This window comes from Schistocerca serialis, chromosome 7, assembly GCF_023864345.2.
Source record: "Schistocerca serialis cubense isolate TAMUIC-IGC-003099 chromosome 7, iqSchSeri2.2, whole genome shotgun sequence".
Lineage (NCBI taxonomy): Eukaryota > Metazoa > Arthropoda > Insecta > Orthoptera > Acrididae > Schistocerca > Schistocerca serialis.
In genome coordinates, this window is record NC_064644.1 from 405,719,173 (window position 1) to 405,737,823 (window position 18,651).

The window sequence follows — 18,651 nt, forward strand, 5'->3', positions numbered from 1 at the left end:
ACAAAATTAAATTATACACGTATAAAGGTAATGATATTATAAGAGCGAAAGACATTTGCAGACGGCTGTCGGCTGTCCACGTTTACTTCACATTTATTGTGGTTAAGTAGTTGTTGGGAAAAAAGAACACTGATTGTTCGAAATCAAGCAAACAACTAATGCACGCAATAACAAATGTCATATAAACTTTAACAGCTGTTTGAAGATAAACCTGTCGGTTAACGACGCTATTTGTGCAAATAAACAGCATTATTAACAGTGGCTGGTTGCTGTTTTCTTCTCTGCAAAAGCCATTTTACTGATATTTAGTGCCAGTCAGTTCCCTGGTAAGACAATTAGAAAGTTACACGAAACATATTCGCAATTGCGAATACGGTCAGCCATCAGTTGTGTAATGGAATGACAATGAAAATTTGTGCCAGACCAGGACTCGAACAAGGATTTCCCGCTTATCGCGAACGACTCACGGGCAGACCCAAACTTCACATGTCGTCGATCATGCGTCACAACCTGCACTAGCATTTGTTGTGTAATTCCCGTGCGGGGCGAGGACATTTTAACTGAAAGTCACTGTCTGCTGACCGAGAGAGGTGGCGCAGTGGTTAGCACACTGGACTCGCAGCCGGGTGGACGACGGTTCAAACCAGCATCCTGCCATCCAGATTTAGGTTTTCCGTGATTTTCCTAAATCGCTTTAGGCAAAGGCCGGGATGGTTCCTTCGGAAGGGCACGGCCTATTTCTTTGCCCATCGTTCACTGATCCGAGCTTATGCTCTCTAATCCCCGTTACCGACGGGACGTTAAACACTAGCCTCCACTTCCTCCTCGCTGTCTGGTATCGGCAGTTATCGCTACTGCAGTGCCCGTGTTTGGAAGTAATTTTCGAATTTGTCTCATCATTTTTTCCCCGTGGTGCAGTAAACATAATAATTTTATGGTATCAGAATACCTTTTCAGCTTTGGGACACAAATCAGTTACCAACGAACCGAAATATGCTGTTTTTTCATTCTCATGAGAAATTTAGGTTTGGCAATAGGAACGTTTTCCATTTCAGATCTTCATATGAATCCCAACATGAAGGTTAGTGAACACATGTTACACTAGGCCTACGCAGAATGTACGAAAACTGAATTCTACAAAAGTAGATTTGAGAATTTCACACAAAATTATGTGTTCCTTTTATGGATTGAAATGCCAAAATTACATGACTTAGGACTGAATGGACAATAATGCAATGCATAACCGACGCCTTCATTATGTCACTATATCTGAACATGTCACCAAAGAAGACGAAGTAAATACTCCTTAATTCCAATCAAGAACAACTGCCAAGATGAGAAACATAGAAGAAGATATCCTCGGTGTAACAAAGCAGCTTAAATCACTTAATAAAGGCAAGGCCTCCGGTCCAGATTGTATATCAGTCAGGTTCCTCTCAGAGTATGCAGATAAAATAGCACGAAATTTAGCAATTATATACAACCACTCGCTCACAAAAAGATCCGTACCTAAAGACTGGAAAATTGCTCAAGTCACACCAATACCCAAAGAGGGAAGTAGGAGTAATCCGCTGAATTACAGGCCTATATCACTAACGTCGATTTGCAGTAGGGTTTTGGAATATATACTGAATTCGAACATTATGAAGTACCTCGAAGAAAACGATTTATTGACACATAGTCAGCACGGATTCAGAAAATATCGTTCTTGTGAAACACAACTAGCTCTTTATACTCATGAAGTAATAACTGCTGCCGACAGGGGATGTCAAATAGATTCGATATTTTTAGATTTCCAGAAGGCTTCTGACACCGTTTCTCACAAGCGTCTTCTAACCAAACTGCGTGCCTACGGAGTGTCGCCTCAGTTGTTCGACTGGATTCATGATTTCCTGTCAGAAAGGTCAGAGTTCGTAGTAATAGACGGAAAGAAATCGAGTAAAACAGAAGTAATATCCGGCGTTCCCCAAGGAAGTGTTATAGGCCCTCTATTGTTCCTGATCTATATTAACGACATAGGAGACAATCTGAATAGCCGTCTTAGATTGTTTGCGGATGATGCTGTCATTTACCGTCTTGTAAAGTCATCAGATGTTAAAAACAACTTCCAAACTGATTTAGATAAGATATCTGTATGGTGCGAAAAGTGGAAATTGACCCTGAATAAGGAAAGTGTGAAGTTATTCACATGAGTACTAAAAAAAATGAGCTGAATTTCGATTACGCGATAAGTCACACAAATCAGAAGGCTGTAAATTCAACTAAATACTTAGGGATTACAATTACAAATAACCTAAATTGGAACCATCACATAGATAATATTGTGGGTAGAGCAAACCAAAGACTGTGATTCATTGGCAGAACACTTAGAAGGTGCAACAGGTCTACTAAAGAGACTGCTTACACCACGCTTGTCCGCCCTATTCTGGAGTATTGCTGTGTGGTGTGGGATCCGCAGCAGGTGTGACTGACGGATGACATCGAAAAAGTACAAAGAAGGGCAGCTCGTTTTTTACTATCACGAAATAGGGGAGATAGTGTCACAGACATGATACGTGAATTGGAGTGGCAATCATTAAAACAAAGGCGTTTTTCGTTGCGACGGGATCTTCTCATGAAATTTCAATCACCAGTTTCCCCCTCAGATTGCGAAAACATTCTGTTGGCACCCACCTACGTAGGGAGAAATGATCATCACGATAAAATAAGAGAAATCAGGGCTCACACAGAAAAATTTAAGTGCTCGTTTTTCCCGCGTGCCGTTCGAGAGTGGAACGGTAGAGAGACAGCTTGAAGGTGGTTCATTGAACCCTCTGCCAGGCACTTTATTGTGAATAGCAGAGTAATCACGTAGATGTAGATGTACTTCGGATATCGGTTTTAAGTGCGTGGCAAAAGCTTGTTTTTCTTTTACACCATGTATTGACATTTCAAACGCGTCAACGGGAGAAGTGCGAGAAGAACTACTCATATGCACTCCGAATGTAAAGCTCTCCAGTGAAGAACCGCCAGTGCTACCTCTGAACGCTCAGAGGCGCTACATCACGGGAGTCTTGCCAAATGACCGTTATTTTCTCCAGCGTTTGGAGCCTGCTCTGAGTGGCGAAGGACGTTTCTTGCGGCTGCGCGTCGCGTCAGTCACTGCTACTCGCTGACACAGCGCGCAGTAATGTTCGTTTCAAATGTGAGAAAACAGCACAGGAAGCAGATAAAATGATAAAGGGGGCGAAAGAACAGAAGAATTTAACATCCCCTCTACGACGAACTCATCATACACTAAGTACAATCCCCCGTGTTAGACCCTGTTTGGGGAACGAACATCTCCTCTATAAAAATCAACATGGGTTCCGCAGACAGAGATCTTTGGAAAAACAGCTCGCTCTGTTCCCCCACGAGATCTATAGAGCTGTAGAAAACGGCGCTCAGGATGATGCCGTGTTCCTTGTCTACAGGAAGGCATTTGACACCGTCCTAAACTGCCGTCCAGTGAAAAAAAAGAAAAGAAAAAGAGCTTACTGAGTACCGGACCAGGTATGCGACTGGCTTCAAGACTTCCTTGCAGATGTAAGTCAACTCGTCGCTCTTAACAAAACAAAATCGACAGATGTGGAGGTATTTTCAGGAGAACCCCAAGAAAATATAAAAGGACGTTACTGTTTACAACATACAGGGTAGCCAGAAATGGTCTGAAAAACATATAAGGCTGCGGTAACAGTGGCAACGATATCGGTGGATTCTGACGACGACCGACATCGGCAGGCGACGGCCGATCTTTGCAAATCAAACGTCACTACGCGCGCGGTCACAATGTAGCCAATCTGATCGCCCGAACATGGTCTTCGGACGACAATCGGTGAAATTCAAATCAGCTTGTTTTCTTCAGTCATATTGCCCACACAACACGAAACGTGGACTGTGAGAAACTGATAAGCTTAGTCAAAGGAGTAGTTTGTGGCATCCTGAGAACGAAAAATATCATGATTGGGACATAGTTCGGAATCTATGGACTGAAGTCACAGATTTATTGGAAACCACAAGCAGACAATATCACTATCGAAAATTTTAGGCGTGAGTTATAACCTCAAAAAATAATTTCTTTAAGTAAGAAGAATGGTGTATACTATGCTTAAAGTTACTGTAGAGGGTCTTTTTCCGGTTGTAGTAGATGGACTTCAGCAGTCTACAAATTATTATTACTGCTTACCAACGCTTCTTTACCAGTAGGACGGTGATTGTGTTACACGAAGTGGCTTCTGCTTTTCAGTGCTTTAGGTGTCAGCTTACCTTCTAAACTCTTTCTTTCACACGTATGCTGAATGACAGTCATTGAAAGCTAACTGAAGTATCTCTCACAACCTGATATAAATGCAGCAAAACAGAGGATTTGTAATCTTGCTTTTCAAGGTCACTACGAATCATCTCGAGTATATAACAGAATGATTCTCATACATTCCTAAAACTCGTCTGGTAATTCCCAGAACTGAGAACACAGTGTACAGTACGTGCCACGTTATGTTAAAGATAGACACTGCTCATTCACATGCATTCGGCATCTTTTTAATAGCAAAAGCCGCACTGTAGCACAGAGGCGTTGTGGTAGCCATTCCACCCTTGGATGTTAAAATCTAACCTACTTCATACAGAGAACAGATTATAACCTAACCTTAACTCATTGACACCGCAAAAAACTATCGAAGGAGATCGGACGCACTGCGACCACACTGTCGTCCGAAAGTGTTGCAGAGTAGGCAATGCTGAGAAATAACTGTCGAGAAAAACATTCGATACGTTGCTCCGTTTCCGAGTTAATTAACACTGAAGTTAGCCAATCAGGGCGTTGTGCACAAATTCAAGTGGCCCGCCAGAGATGGTGTTGCTAAACGTGTTCTTCATTTGGTTTCCAAAAGCCGAATAAGAGAGCGATACAAATCTTAGACATGGGACTGTAGTAAGGATCGAACGTGAGCCAAAGGCTGAGCAGTCTCGAGTACTATCATCTACTGTATGAGGACAACTGACACTAATTATAGCTCGTCTGCCTGATTGACTAACTTCAATGGTAGCAGTACAACACATCGATTTTTTTTTCTTAACAGTTTATTTCCCAGCACAACTTGCTCTGCACCACCCTATATATAAATGATCTTTCGCGTAAGATGAAGATGTGTATAGGAAGGAAAGGACGCCAGAAGACTAGCGAACTGCAGCGAAGACCTGCAGAGTTTCGATAATTGGTGCAGGGATCGGCATTTGATCTAGAAAGTACTCGTAAATAAATGAAAGGCATTGGTGATAAATCACTTGAAACAGTAACCACTGTAAAAAAAAAAAACCTACAAGTTATCATTTGGAGCGATCTAAAATGAAATGACCACACAAAAAAAATTGAAGAAAGAGCAGATATTGAGAATAATTGGAAAAACCTTTAGGAAACACTGTTCATACCTTTCGAAAGAAATTGCTTATGCTTGTTCGACCGATTGAATACTGGCCATCAGTCTAGAACACTTATTAAATTGGATTAATAGACGAGACAGTTTTCAACAAAGAGCAGAGTGTTTTGTCATGGACTCATTTAGCTGGCGCGAGAGCTTTACAGAGCTGCTAACAAACTCCAGTGGAAGATTGTGAGAGGGGTGTTGTGCATAACCCATTGTATATTACCGAAATTCTGAGAGAGTATGTTTGGGTTTAGAGTTGAACAACATGTTACTTCGTGCCTCATACACCTCACAAAATGATCATGACCAGTAAATCAGAGAAATTAGATCTCTTACGGAGGTATACTGAGAGTCATTCCTTCCACATGCTATTCACGAATGGAACAGGAAAAGAGGGAGAGGATCAGAGAGGGCTAATAGAAGTACCCTCCACTATACACAATTAGATGTAGATTCAGAAAGAAGCCACCTCTGCATATGGCCAAATGGTGATTTGAACCATTGCCCTCCCGAGTGTTTGTCCAGTCCTACCACTGGACCATCCCACTTGATGAAACAAAGTGTGTGTACAGCAACGATTCATTATCACAGACAAAGGATGCTCGTGTACTATATTTCTCTGGAGAATTTGCAAACAATGATCTGCAAGAAACTAGTTTCTATTAATCCATGAGACCTATAAGACGGTAGATACTTGCTGCCAGCTTGATGCCATATTCCTTGACTTTTGGACTGATGAGTTCCTAGCATACAGAACACAGCGTATCATTCTTGATGGAGAGAGATCTTCTGACAAAGTATCATCGGGTGCACCCCAAGGGAGCATTACAGTCAAGAAAATTACTTTCCACCATAAACATAATTGACCCTGCAGAAACTCCATGAGACTGTCTGTTGATGTTGTTAATAAATATACAAAAGTTGCTATGCCAGAAAATCTTACTTAAATGCAGGGAGACCTGCAAAGGACATATGCTTGGTGCATGGATTGACAATTGGCCTTCAAAATAAAAAAAATGGAACGCATTGTGTGTAAATGGGCAAAAATAACAATTATTTTTGGTTCCATAACTGCCAAAAAAATCTCCAGAAACACATTCATTAAATATCTAGGAGAATGAGTACAGGGTGACTGCAAATGGATAAACTGCATAAAATAAGTTGACTGATGGCAGATCCCAGACATATTCTTTTGAAAAATCCTCGGAAAGTGTAGTTGCCACATGAAGAGTATACGTCACAAAACCATCTTTTGACTGATACTTAAATACTAGTACTCAGCCCAAAACTCTCATGAGGTACAATTGATAAAGTAAATACAGGAGATACACAGAAAACAGAGTGTTTCATCACTGGTTCGTTTGTGCATGAAAAGATGCCACAGAGATGCTCATCCAACACCAGTGGCAGACACTGTAATAGTTGTATTTTACATCACAGTGTTTTGTTTTCACAGAGTACTGTAGCTTTTATGAAGCTACATTGTATGCATATAGAGAAGACTGCTTGTTTTATTGTCCATTTTTATTTTGAGCGGACCATTACTGGTCTACATGCGAATCTTCAGTGATTGTATAATTATTCTCGTACCCTCATAGAATATCTGTAGGTTCTTCCTAAAATTATACTTGAATTTTTAGTTGGTTTCTAGCATGTCTCCGTTGTGTTACAGGTGAGCCTCATCATTGCCTCATCTGTAACACAACAAGGATTTGGTTGAAACCATTTAGGGATTAAAGTAATAAAATACACACCTACTTAAGTGGGCCTATAGCCTGATACCAGTCTGGCACAAATAAAAATAAACAATAAAGCACGCAGCTTTGCCTATGTATTTACAAACAGGGTCATTCATCAGCAATATAGTGTGCTTCACTATTAAAATTCTGAGAGCTTACTTTAGTAAGAGAGTCAATCAGCATCCTTCTTCGTCCTACATATATCTTGTAAAAAGATTGTGAAAGTGAAATTAAATAGATCTGAGCTCATACAGAAGGTTATCAACAGTCTTTTTTCTCAAGCACCAATCACTGCTGGAACAGCAAAGGGGGGAAGTAATAGTAGTTCATTAGGTGCTCTCCACCACACACCATTCAGCAGCTTACAAAATCTAGATATAGATGTAGACTTTCTGTAAAGAGTGATTTCTGATATTTTTATAGTAATTAAAATTGTGTTCTTTCTTCCATAAGTGACAAGGACAAGCATTCGCAAGGTTGCACAGCTAATCAAAATTACTGTTAAAACCATTTCACATGACATTGTGGAGGGAAAAAACGTGCATGAAACCTTGACTAAGGTGCTTCACCTGGTCACAGAATGAACTGTGGTTGCAACTGCATGTAAATTTTATTACAGAAGTTAACAATAATTTCCTTATGTACATCTACATTAACAATGAGATGTGGTACTTCGCAAACTTTACATCCACGAAACACAGAGCAAGTGAATGAACGATCCACAGAACCCAATGTCATAAAAATAAAAGGTGTGAAGTCAAAGACCAAAACAAAGCTTTTCAAATTCATCAAAACCAAATTTGTGCACAGAGTGCAGGCTTTCACTTATGTGTCATACAGAGACACAACACCGTGCTTTCTGAAAAAAATCAGATATTGATAATGAAATTATTGCAAAAAATGGATGTCACTTGCTCATTTTATGACAGCTTAAAGATGGAAAAAGTCAGAACCCCAAGAGCCTAAGTAGAAAAAAATGACAAATCACAGTGAAATATTAAATAATGAATGGGAATTCCTGGTAACATTAATACTAAAGTGCATATATCAATGAGGCAAGTTCTATGGTTTGTCATTTGGAGTGCTTCTTTACTCATAGACAAGACTCCATTAGTAAGACAGGTACGTAACTGACCTCCACATTTCCATTTTTGCATAAATAGTGTAATTGCCCCACACTATGTGCTGCACAGCATTGTTGTAAAATGACAGTTTCACCATTTTATCTTTGTTGTTTTTAATCTCTTCTGCATGTATTATGTTATGCATATGTTTTGCAACTCATTCACTGTTTAGTTTTGTAGAATATCACTATTATATCAAACAAGACAATAATCAAACAGCTAGATGTACAAAGTGCCTTATAGAATACTGCTGACCATTTGCATAGCTTTTCAAGAATTACTTGTTCCTTCAATCCTTTCTCTTTGCAATCAGAGATTTTATCTAAATGGCTAAAGCACCATGATACAAAAATGTACAGCATTTGAGAACTGCTCACAGGCTTTCTGGAATGGACAAATCATTTAAGTTGTACAGTCAAAACACAAGTGAACTGTAAAAGACGGTAGTGCCAGATAAGATCCATAACACTGAACAAGAACAGCTTTGCCTATCATATCAACACAAAGCTGTTTTTGAGAGAACTGCTACAAAGTAGACACTAACACTATTCTCAAGGAATGTAGTTATGAGATACACAGTGCATAAATTTCTTAGTCATTTTTAGATAATTAATTTAGCAAATAAACTTGGAGATCTTTTCACTAAAATGTCCTACACAAGCAGCTGCAGTAACCAAATAGGTTTACTATAACAGGTCTCAAAATTAGCATTTATGTTGGAAATGACAGAAGGGGGAAAATAAAGTACATTAGATGTGCTTGACTTTCACCAAGACGTTTGCTCATTCACATTCATTTCTGGGTAAGATGTTGGAAATGACAGAAGGGGGAAAATAAAGTACATTAGATGTGCTTGACTTTCACCAAGAATTTAGCTCATTCATATTCATTTCTGGGCAAGATGATTAACTATGAAAAGGCACATGAGAAATCAGTAAAAAACTGAAGATATAAAATTTATGGTGAAATTTTAGATCGACGACCGCAGGAGATAATCTGAATTTAGGAAAATATCCTAATATTGATGTTAGCAACATAACAAAAAAGATCATAATTAGTCAATGAGGAACAGAGAGTAAGAGTAAATTATGGGATACAGTCAACAATCATTATTTCTTTTTAAAAAAGTATCTATTTAGGTTTAACATTTTTCATTCTAGCAATTCACGTAAAATCATTTTCACACTTATTTTGTCAGACACATTGCCATACTATACATTGCTTCACACACACACATACAAAATATTGGTTTCCTACACAAACAATGTGTCTGAAAGTCTTGTTTGAATTCAGTCATGAAACTGCTACAGTCTATAATGTGGTCTACATATCATGCAGTTGTTAGTCTTTTTTTAATGATATTTGTTATTATTGTATGTTATTCTTGACATCAGTCCTTCCATCTTAAATTTGCAATTGTTTGTAGTGTGACCAGAGAATAAAATGTTTTTGATAGCAATATTAAGCAAAGACACTTCATTAACATAGCAGCTAAAGGTGCTGCACTAAAGAAGCAAAATTTTAGTGACAATGCAATGAAGGATAGCCTTTCTAAAACTGATGATTGCTATTTTATTTCTGCAGGAGGTTCTGCTGTTCCTGATTCTAAACGGGGACGTGCTCCGGCATTCAGCTTTGGCAGCAGGTAATAACTTTGACAGCTCATTTTGTGCAATTTTCTGGTTTTATGAAAGCTAATTTTTGTGGATGAAACTGATAAGTTGATTTATCATACATAGTATAGCTAAAATGTTTTGTGTATATGAGAAACACCAAATTTCGTCATTGATTACTTCCTGTAAAAACATAGGTTTACAATTACTGACTGAGTGAGCTAGTTCCCTACATGGAGAAACATGGGCAGACCATCTCTGACAGGAAAATAGCTGATACAACATTACTGTGCCAAACCAACACTGACTTCATGACATCTTTGATTATGCAAGAACAATAAGTATTCTTTAAATTTCCCAGCAGATTAAAACTGTGTGTAAGATGAAGAATTGCACCCACGACCATTGTCTATAGCACACAAGTGCTCCACGGACTGTCATATCCAAGCATGGTTAAAAGTGAGTTGTGCTTGGCTCAGGGCGATTTGTGCTTGGATAGTTCAGTTGGTTGAGCACTTGCCTGTAAAAGACAGAGGTCTCAGATTTGTGTCCCAGTCTGCCACACAGTTTTAATCTACCAGTAAGTTCCAAATCAGTGCACACCCCACTCCAGAATGAAAATTCATTTATGAAAGAAGTAGATTTGTTTTTCTTATTTACAGAGATGAGAAAACTGATTCTGGAAAAGAAGAATTAACACTAAAATATATGCCAGTGATGGGGTAGAAAGAATTTTCAAGTTATGATAAAGCTATCTTAAAAATAATGCTATTGAGAAATGTGCCAGTTTTTTCTTTTCAAAACTCACCATGTCCACTAATACTTTCTTTGCATACATCTAAAATTTGGAATGCACTATGTCATCAGCAAATAATCCACTAACTTGTCTATAAAATGAAAGTTGAATGATTAGCAGTATATGGTACTCAAACTGAAATATAGCTGACAAAAATTAACTTGACATTAACATCCTTAACACGTCACAGAAAACATATTTCTAATTATATAGTCCCTAATGTCAAAACTGACAGCAATAAAGTAGCTAACAGTAAGACACAGTTGAAATAAAGCCAGTATTAAGATCAACTGCATATCCCATATAAAATGTAAATCTAACTAGTATCCTTTGTGCTTTGGCCAGTACCTCCAAAACTAGAAACAATGAGATCAGAGCTTGTAGTCTATGTCCTACAGGAGCTAAAACTGCATCCTTCACTATGCTGGTAACTGCAGATGACAGCTGTCATGAATACGTGCAGATCAGGTCACTGGGTTTTCAGTGCACTTAGTTAACTTTATGTTAACTTGTTATTTATGCCATTATCATTATATCAACATAATGTAAAAATGAGTGATTAAATAAATAATAATAAACTTTCTTCAGAACCTAAAACAAGAAACAGAAAGGACAATTAGATGTCAAAGTCCCGATAGTCCCTGCCTACATCGAAAGTGATTTACAGAAGCTACTGAAAATGTAAACAAAGATTCCCTGACATGAGCTTCTCCTCCCCAGCATTAGTTGAGTCTTATAACTATTACTCCACCTCATTACTGTTGTGAGAACTGGGACATGTTACAGAAGAATTGACATGTTTCAATTCACAGCTCATGATATGATTTGTTGTTTACTTTTCTGCATATTAGCACCCAGATTATATGTTTCATGATATTTTTTTCAGGCACAACAGCAAGAATGACAGTGCAGGTCCTGGACCAGGCCAGTACAATGTGACTGGTCTTAGTGCAAAAGGTAAGTTTCTGATCACACACTTTCTTTGTTCATTTAGCACACCATCCTCAGATGAAATAAAAAAAAAGGAAAATAATGATTTTATGTGCTTCCCCATTCTAATTACTTCTTATGATGCCTACAGTGATACAATAAATCACAAAAAATTCTTTAAACTGATTACAATGAACTAAGAATTACCTAATCATTGAAATCAAATTGCACACTGCCATGCTGTGTCCAAAAATGTAAATATTGAATGCGATTATTGTAAACACAGATTAATAATTTATAGCATGTTAATCAAATCCATGAATGTGTCAAGCTGTTGTGCCAGCAGCACAGAATACCAGTTAGTGACCCACCTATTCTACGAAATAAATGAATATTTCAACTGTAATATAATAGTGTGACACTAATAACAAGCCCACTGTTTTGTTATATTGTGTTATATGTGTGACATTGTCAATTTCTGTAATGGCTAAATGACAAAAAAATTATTATTATCGTCATCATCATCATCCATATAAAAGCAGATAAAAAGTGTAATTGAGGTATATAAGGAAAATTGCATACAACGCACTTGTTTTAAAAAAAAATGTTCATTTCTGGACATATCATGGAATTATGCTTCTGTGAAGAAAGTACTCACTTCTACTAAACCAATAATAAGTAATTTTCTGTAAAACACTTCTTATACTTTACATAACTGTATAGCCAAGGCCTAAAGATGTATAATATCCCTTAAATTGTACACTTCTGAAGATACAGATTAATTTGTCAAAACCAGTACAGCAAAGTAATTCTATTCTGAAATATATACTACAATTGCCAAAAAATAATATCTATTACTAAGATAAGAAAGTTCATTTACATATATGTCAAAAAAATCATTTGTTTTTGAGTCATTAATGAAATTTGACATTCAATGGCTTTTCAGGTACAACCCAACAACTCCATTTACTTACACACACATTTGACTCATTGTATTCTAGAAGGTATTGTATCAGCAGGGAGACAGACTTGTCTTCAATGTGTCCATTATGTACATGTGCTACAGGTTATAAGTTAACTGAAAGTGCCCTGTTCAAACATGACAGGATATTTGTTTCGTGAGCAGGAAGACATGATTGTTATGTATAGCCACACAAATTGCAATGGGCCCAAGGCTGCAAAGCTGTATCAAACAGTGTTTCCAGACCAAAGATAGCTGAGTCATCTGAAACAATCACAATCACATTTTATGTTGCTTATCATTGCATACTGAGGCAGCGTCTATACCACCACAGACCTTGGATTGAGACAGTCTCAACCCACACATTTGCCACAAAATGTTAGGTATCCAGTTGTAATACTATAGTCTCACATCTGCTGCAGCCTCTTCCATATATACACATCAATTTCTGTTGAAAAAATGCACTATGGATCTTGATTTTTTAGGGAAAGTAATAGGGTTAATTTAGGCAATGAGGTTCAATTAGTTAAATTGATCTGAGCAGGATGCTGCTTACTACATGCCAATTAAATTTTGAAACACAAGTGAATGATGGAGAATAACAAATATTTATTGGCTGCTCAGAGAGTGAGATTCTCTGAAGGTGTTTGCCTGGACAACTCTAGAAACACACATTATACAGGAACAAGACTTATGAAAGACAATAGATTACCTCCTTCCAGGACATATTGATGGTACATTATGTAGAAGTAGGTAGTAGAAAGAGCTGAAGCCACAGCTTCTTCTCATGTGCCTTGCATACTTGGCTATGCACAACAAATTTTGGAGCATCTGCAGGAAACCCACAACACTGTAGCAGCAAAGTGTGGAGCAAGTGGCAGTAACAGACATGATAAGTGCCCATCTCAAAGAAGTGAGCCATCTTGACCTTTCAAAGACTGTCACAGAACAGAACTCTATGTATAAGTGTATCCTGTCGTGAAGTGTTCTCCTGTATCTCATGCTTTCCTCTCATTGAATCATCTGTGGTACATTCTCCAGACACAATATCAAGGCTTGCACTAGGTCTTTTTGGTGACACTTTGTTCGTCAAACAAACAAGTTCTCCCAAAAACATATGGCAAAAAGAATTTTTTTGTTTAGCCATCATGTGCATTTTGCCATGGGAAAGTTTCTTCTAGAATGATTATGTTCCCTTTCAGATGCTATTTTACACTGGCACCTTTGCTCTATTTGTTTTAAACTGCTTCAGTTGTTCTCCAGGGACAGACCTTTTTCCATTTGAAAGTGGATGGCCTAGGGGTTAGTCATATACCAAGCCTTACGCTGACAAACAGCTAATGGGCCATTACCATAATACCTCTTCTTGTTGTAGTGGTTTGCTTTTCTGTTCCACAAATTACTGTTGTGGAATGGAATGAAATGAAATGTACACAATTCTAAAACCAGTGACTGGAATTGTATCACACAGAACTACAATCACTCACATACAAAATCACATCACTCCCACATTTACTATCAAATACACAAATTTCTGTCAGGTACTACAAAATTCTACAAAGATAAGCAATTATTTTTGATAGGTTCAGACACTACTGTGTCCCTTATCATTTGAATGATTACCACTATTTAAAATACCTTAATTTTGGACACTATTCCACTCAAAATGTGAATTCAGAATGGCTGTGTTGATTCCACATCCCATTTATGGAATTTTCTTGTAGTCACATAACATTCCAGTCATGTGTACTGCATTGTGAGAGCTGATGAAAATTTGGTAGTTTACCATATATATGACTACATGTGACTATCAATGGAATTATACTGCAGACATAATCAGCATTAAGGAAAGAGTAAACACCTTACCGTACCTCTATTATAAAGAATCATAGTAGGGAATAAAAAATGGTAACTCTTACAGGAACAATTACCCTAAAGACACCCAATAATAGCTGCTGTTTATAAGATGCCACCAAAAACTTTTTGGCAGTTTAAAACAGTTGGGATTTATGTAAAAATACTAATATTTTCATGTCTCTTTGTTTGTTAGGAAAGGACAGTCCTCCAGCTGCCACTCTTCATGGGCGCCCCAAGGACCCACGTCATGACAACACACCAGCCCCTGGTGATTACAATCCAGAAAAATCAGAAAAAGTAGTCCTTGACAACTCCCCGAAGTACACTTTTGGTCTGAAAACTCAGGTTGAGAAGCCTAGCACTACTCCAGGCAAGTAGTTTTTATATATCTGGCTTAAATATCCTGCTATTTCTTAACATTAATTGGAATATTTATATTGCCACCAAAAATAAATTTTAACACTTGTTATATATATTATTGTTATATATATTATTGTTCATTTTTAATTTGGCAGTTCAAGAACAACTGACATTTCCATTTTTTGAGTAATTTCCTTCCATTCCATGTAGTAAACTCCATGACTAAACTGCACAGTAAGTAAAATTCCAAGTAGTATTCCCAGTGACTGCAACAGTTGGTAAATTACTTATTTGATTTTTATTATTTCTTGTAATCTAGAGCATGCTATTTGTCTATGTGTTCCATTTTTCTTAAGGGATCCTGCTTAGCTCCAGTACGCTTCTATCATTTCTACGGATGCAGAACACAGGAACATTTTCTGAAGATTAATATAAAGGAGTTTTATTTTCTGTTGTTACAGCTCCTAATGTGTACAACATTCCAACAGTGTTGGGTGCCACAAAGGAGGGTAACAAAAAGCAGGCTCCAGCATTCACCATTTCTGGGAGGCAGAAGGAACTTACTGATGACCGTATTCTTGTGCCAGGCCCAGGTACCTACAACGATGCACGGGCAGAAAACTACAAAGCACGCTCTCCAGCATACTCCATCAGCTCACGTTACCAGCTACCTTCAGACTCAACACAAAAGCCAGGGCCAGGGGCACATTCTCCAGAGAAGGTAAACAGCACACCACTAACACCTTAGGAATACATGTTTTAACTGTAAATAAACAACATCAGCGGCACAATTGAAGGGCAGTGCTTTGTTTACTAATTGAAACCATGACTACTACTGACTGAAGTCATTCATCTATAACAGTATGCATTCTTCATACAAGGTGTCTTTCTGAGAATATTGTATAAAGACAACAAGTTATGTAAATGACTAAGTTCATTCAAAATAGTCATGGTTTTGGTAAGTAAAAATTCACTGTTTGATAAGTGACTGTCTGTTGTTGTTTGTCACCACTTGCTTCTAACAAACAGGGAAACCCATCAGTAACACAAGCAATTGATGTATGTTATGCTGTAATTAAGAGTCATCTGTGATTTCAGTAACACTACTGGGGGTTCGAGTCACCTAACAAATGTAACAAAGTTCATGAAATGTGCTAAATTTTCTAAAAATGAAGATGTGCTTCAAGCATACATAAAGCTAGCACAGATTTTGTACAGAAACATAAGTAATCAGCAGCTTAATTCATAACCAACAATTACTTAACACAATGAAGAAAGAATGAATTAACCTTTGTGACACACACACACACACACACACACACACACACACACACACACACACACACACAGAAATCTTCAAACAGAACACTGTACAGTAATTGTTTTAAAGATCTAATTATGTGAAAAAATGTTCATTTCTGAAAACTAGTTGGGACCCATAACTTATGTTTCAGCATTTAGTTTTCAGTATACCAGAGAAGGTAAATATCACTGTCTAACTGGAACTGCCAGTAGTTCATAATAAACGCTATCAGAGAATAATTGTCCAAGAATGTGTATGAACAAATATATTATGTATTAAATCAAAGAGATCTAATTTTACAATGTGTAGAATTACAGATGGAAGATAAGAATTTAATGTCCAGTGGAAATGAGGCCAATAGAAGTGGAGATCTAGGGGGGGTTGGAGAAGTGCAGAAAAGGAAACTGACTATGGACCTTTTCAAAGGAACTAGCCTGGTATTAACCTGAAGTGAACTAAAAAAAACACAGAAGGCTTAAATTTGGATGGTTGGATGTGGATTTTAACTGCTGTCCTCCCAAATGCAAGTTCAGTTTCTTAACAACTGTTCCATGTTACTTGGTTGTAAAATTAAAGAACTCTATTAATATTTATAAAGAAGGCAATTAATTGCCAATCCCTGCTAATTAGTTTGAACAATTAATATAATCATCATGTATCACTATTTTAGCATATGTTTTAAACATTTAATTTAAAAAATAAAAAATAAATAAATAAGTAAAACCACCAGATTCCCCAAAGACACAACTTCCTTGTGAAGAGACAAAGTGACTGGCACAGTATTAGAAAAGCAGATTTGCATTTGAAAGTTGTTCTACTGATACTTCATTACTTGAATGTTCTACTACATGCCAAATAAGCTTAGGTAAAGGCATGTGCTGAATGTCATAATTTAATTTCTTCTCATTCTTTTCAGTGCTGATTTTGTAGTATGTTTTTAACAATCTTACTGTCAAAGATATATTAGCAAGCAGTGTGACACTATAGTGAAGGCAATAGACTAGTATTTGAGAGCAGAATGGTTTAAGTATCATCAGTTTTATTTGGTTCTATTAAATCACTTCAGGTGGATACTGGGATCATTTCCTCAGGAAGGCCATGTCTAATTTCATTCCTCATCTTCTTTTAGCTAGTGCTACACCTCTCAATGATATAGATGGTGATAGGATGTTAATCTTATCTGCCTTCCTTTTCTCTTCAGTGAGGTGTTAACATCCTCTCCCTTTCAAATACAGAAAAAGCAATGTGTCTGAGGTACTAAATCTCACTCACAATAATAATTAAGTTCTAGATAGGCTACTCATTCCTACAAATAAATTTTATGGAGTGAAAGATGTGAACTGTTCAAAACTCAATTATCAATTTATTGTTCTACGTTCCACACATGTGCCTACTTTTCAGGTTATAAATTCCGTTATCATCATTTCATTGTTTTTGTCATGAGTGAAGCTGTATTGCTAAAATGACATTCAATATTCATTTAGAAGTGTGATTTTCAAGTCTAATAAATACAGAACTAGTTAACATATCACATTAATTTTGTACTATTATTATAACAGTTAGTGAAATACCAAATACTTGGTACCAGCACAGTATAACAATGCACCAATCTGAGAGGCAACTAATTAATTTGATTCCCTGTGCAAATGTATATTGCTTTTTTGTAATTGTATTATTGAATAACCCATTTATTGATTTAACCACAAGTACAAAATATGTTGAAATCAAAGAGCACAGTATATAGCCAGTAGACCCTGATAAATTTTACTGCACTAATCTTGCCTTGAATAAATTTGTACTAATTTTTGCAATAATGCTTTTGAACAAGGAATATTAAAAGAAAATTTCCAGAGATGAATGAGGTATGGAAATGTGTTCCATCAGCACTGACAGTTATATTAAAGACTAACTATGTAACTGCAACGGGTTGCACCAGGTAACCCTCAACAGGCCATGGGCCCCTGCTCATTCGTTTGGAATCAAGCACTCCCCATATGTGGGGACATCGAGGGCTGATTTGCTGGCTGAGCAGAAGCTGCAACTCTGTGGCCACAGGAGGGGCTCCTGCTAGGTAACGTAGCACTCTTAGTGGGTGCTTGCTGTGGGTTAGGGTGCAATTTTCTGGCTTTGCTTTGACACATAAATGGGACAGGTTTGCTGCTGTGCTTGAGTGCTGAATGCAAAATGCTTCTATGTTTACACGTTTGTTTCTACCCTTTCTTATTTTATAATTGAATTTTACACTGATGAGCCAAAACATTATGACCACCTGCACAACATGTTGGCCCACTTTTGGAACACAATACAGCAGCAATTATGCGTGGCATGAATCTGACAAGCCTTCGGCATGTTTCTGAAGCTATGATACACCAGATGTCTACACACAAGTTGCATAACTCCTGTAAATTACAGGTCAGTGGTATGGGTGCAGGGCTGGTGCCCAACAGCGTTACAGATGTGTTCCATCAGGTTCAGATCAGGCACATTTGGTGGCCTAGACACCAACATGAGTTCACTATCATGCTCC

General features: G+C 37.5%; 1 protein-coding gene across 3 annotated transcripts in view; it reads left to right on the forward strand.

Annotated features, from left to right (window-relative positions):
- LOC126412100 (outer dense fiber protein 3) overlaps window positions 1-18,651 on the forward strand; it is a 111,556-nt gene that overhangs the window by 77,556 nt on the left and 15,349 nt on the right. Inside the window, exons 3-7 of one of the 3 annotated variants that reach the window (XM_050081518.1) lie at window positions 9,889-9,949; window positions 11,600-11,670; window positions 14,655-14,831; window positions 15,283-15,542; window positions 18,061-18,195. In XM_050081518.1, coding sequence (XP_049937475.1) covers window positions 9,889-9,949; window positions 11,600-11,670; window positions 14,655-14,831; window positions 15,283-15,542; window positions 18,061-18,195 — 704 coding nt within the window. The remainder of the gene's footprint in view (window positions 1-9,888; window positions 9,950-11,599; window positions 11,671-14,654; window positions 14,832-15,282; window positions 15,543-18,060; window positions 18,196-18,651) is intronic. The other 2 variants (XM_050081521.1, XM_050081520.1) reach the window with 2 other exon arrangements.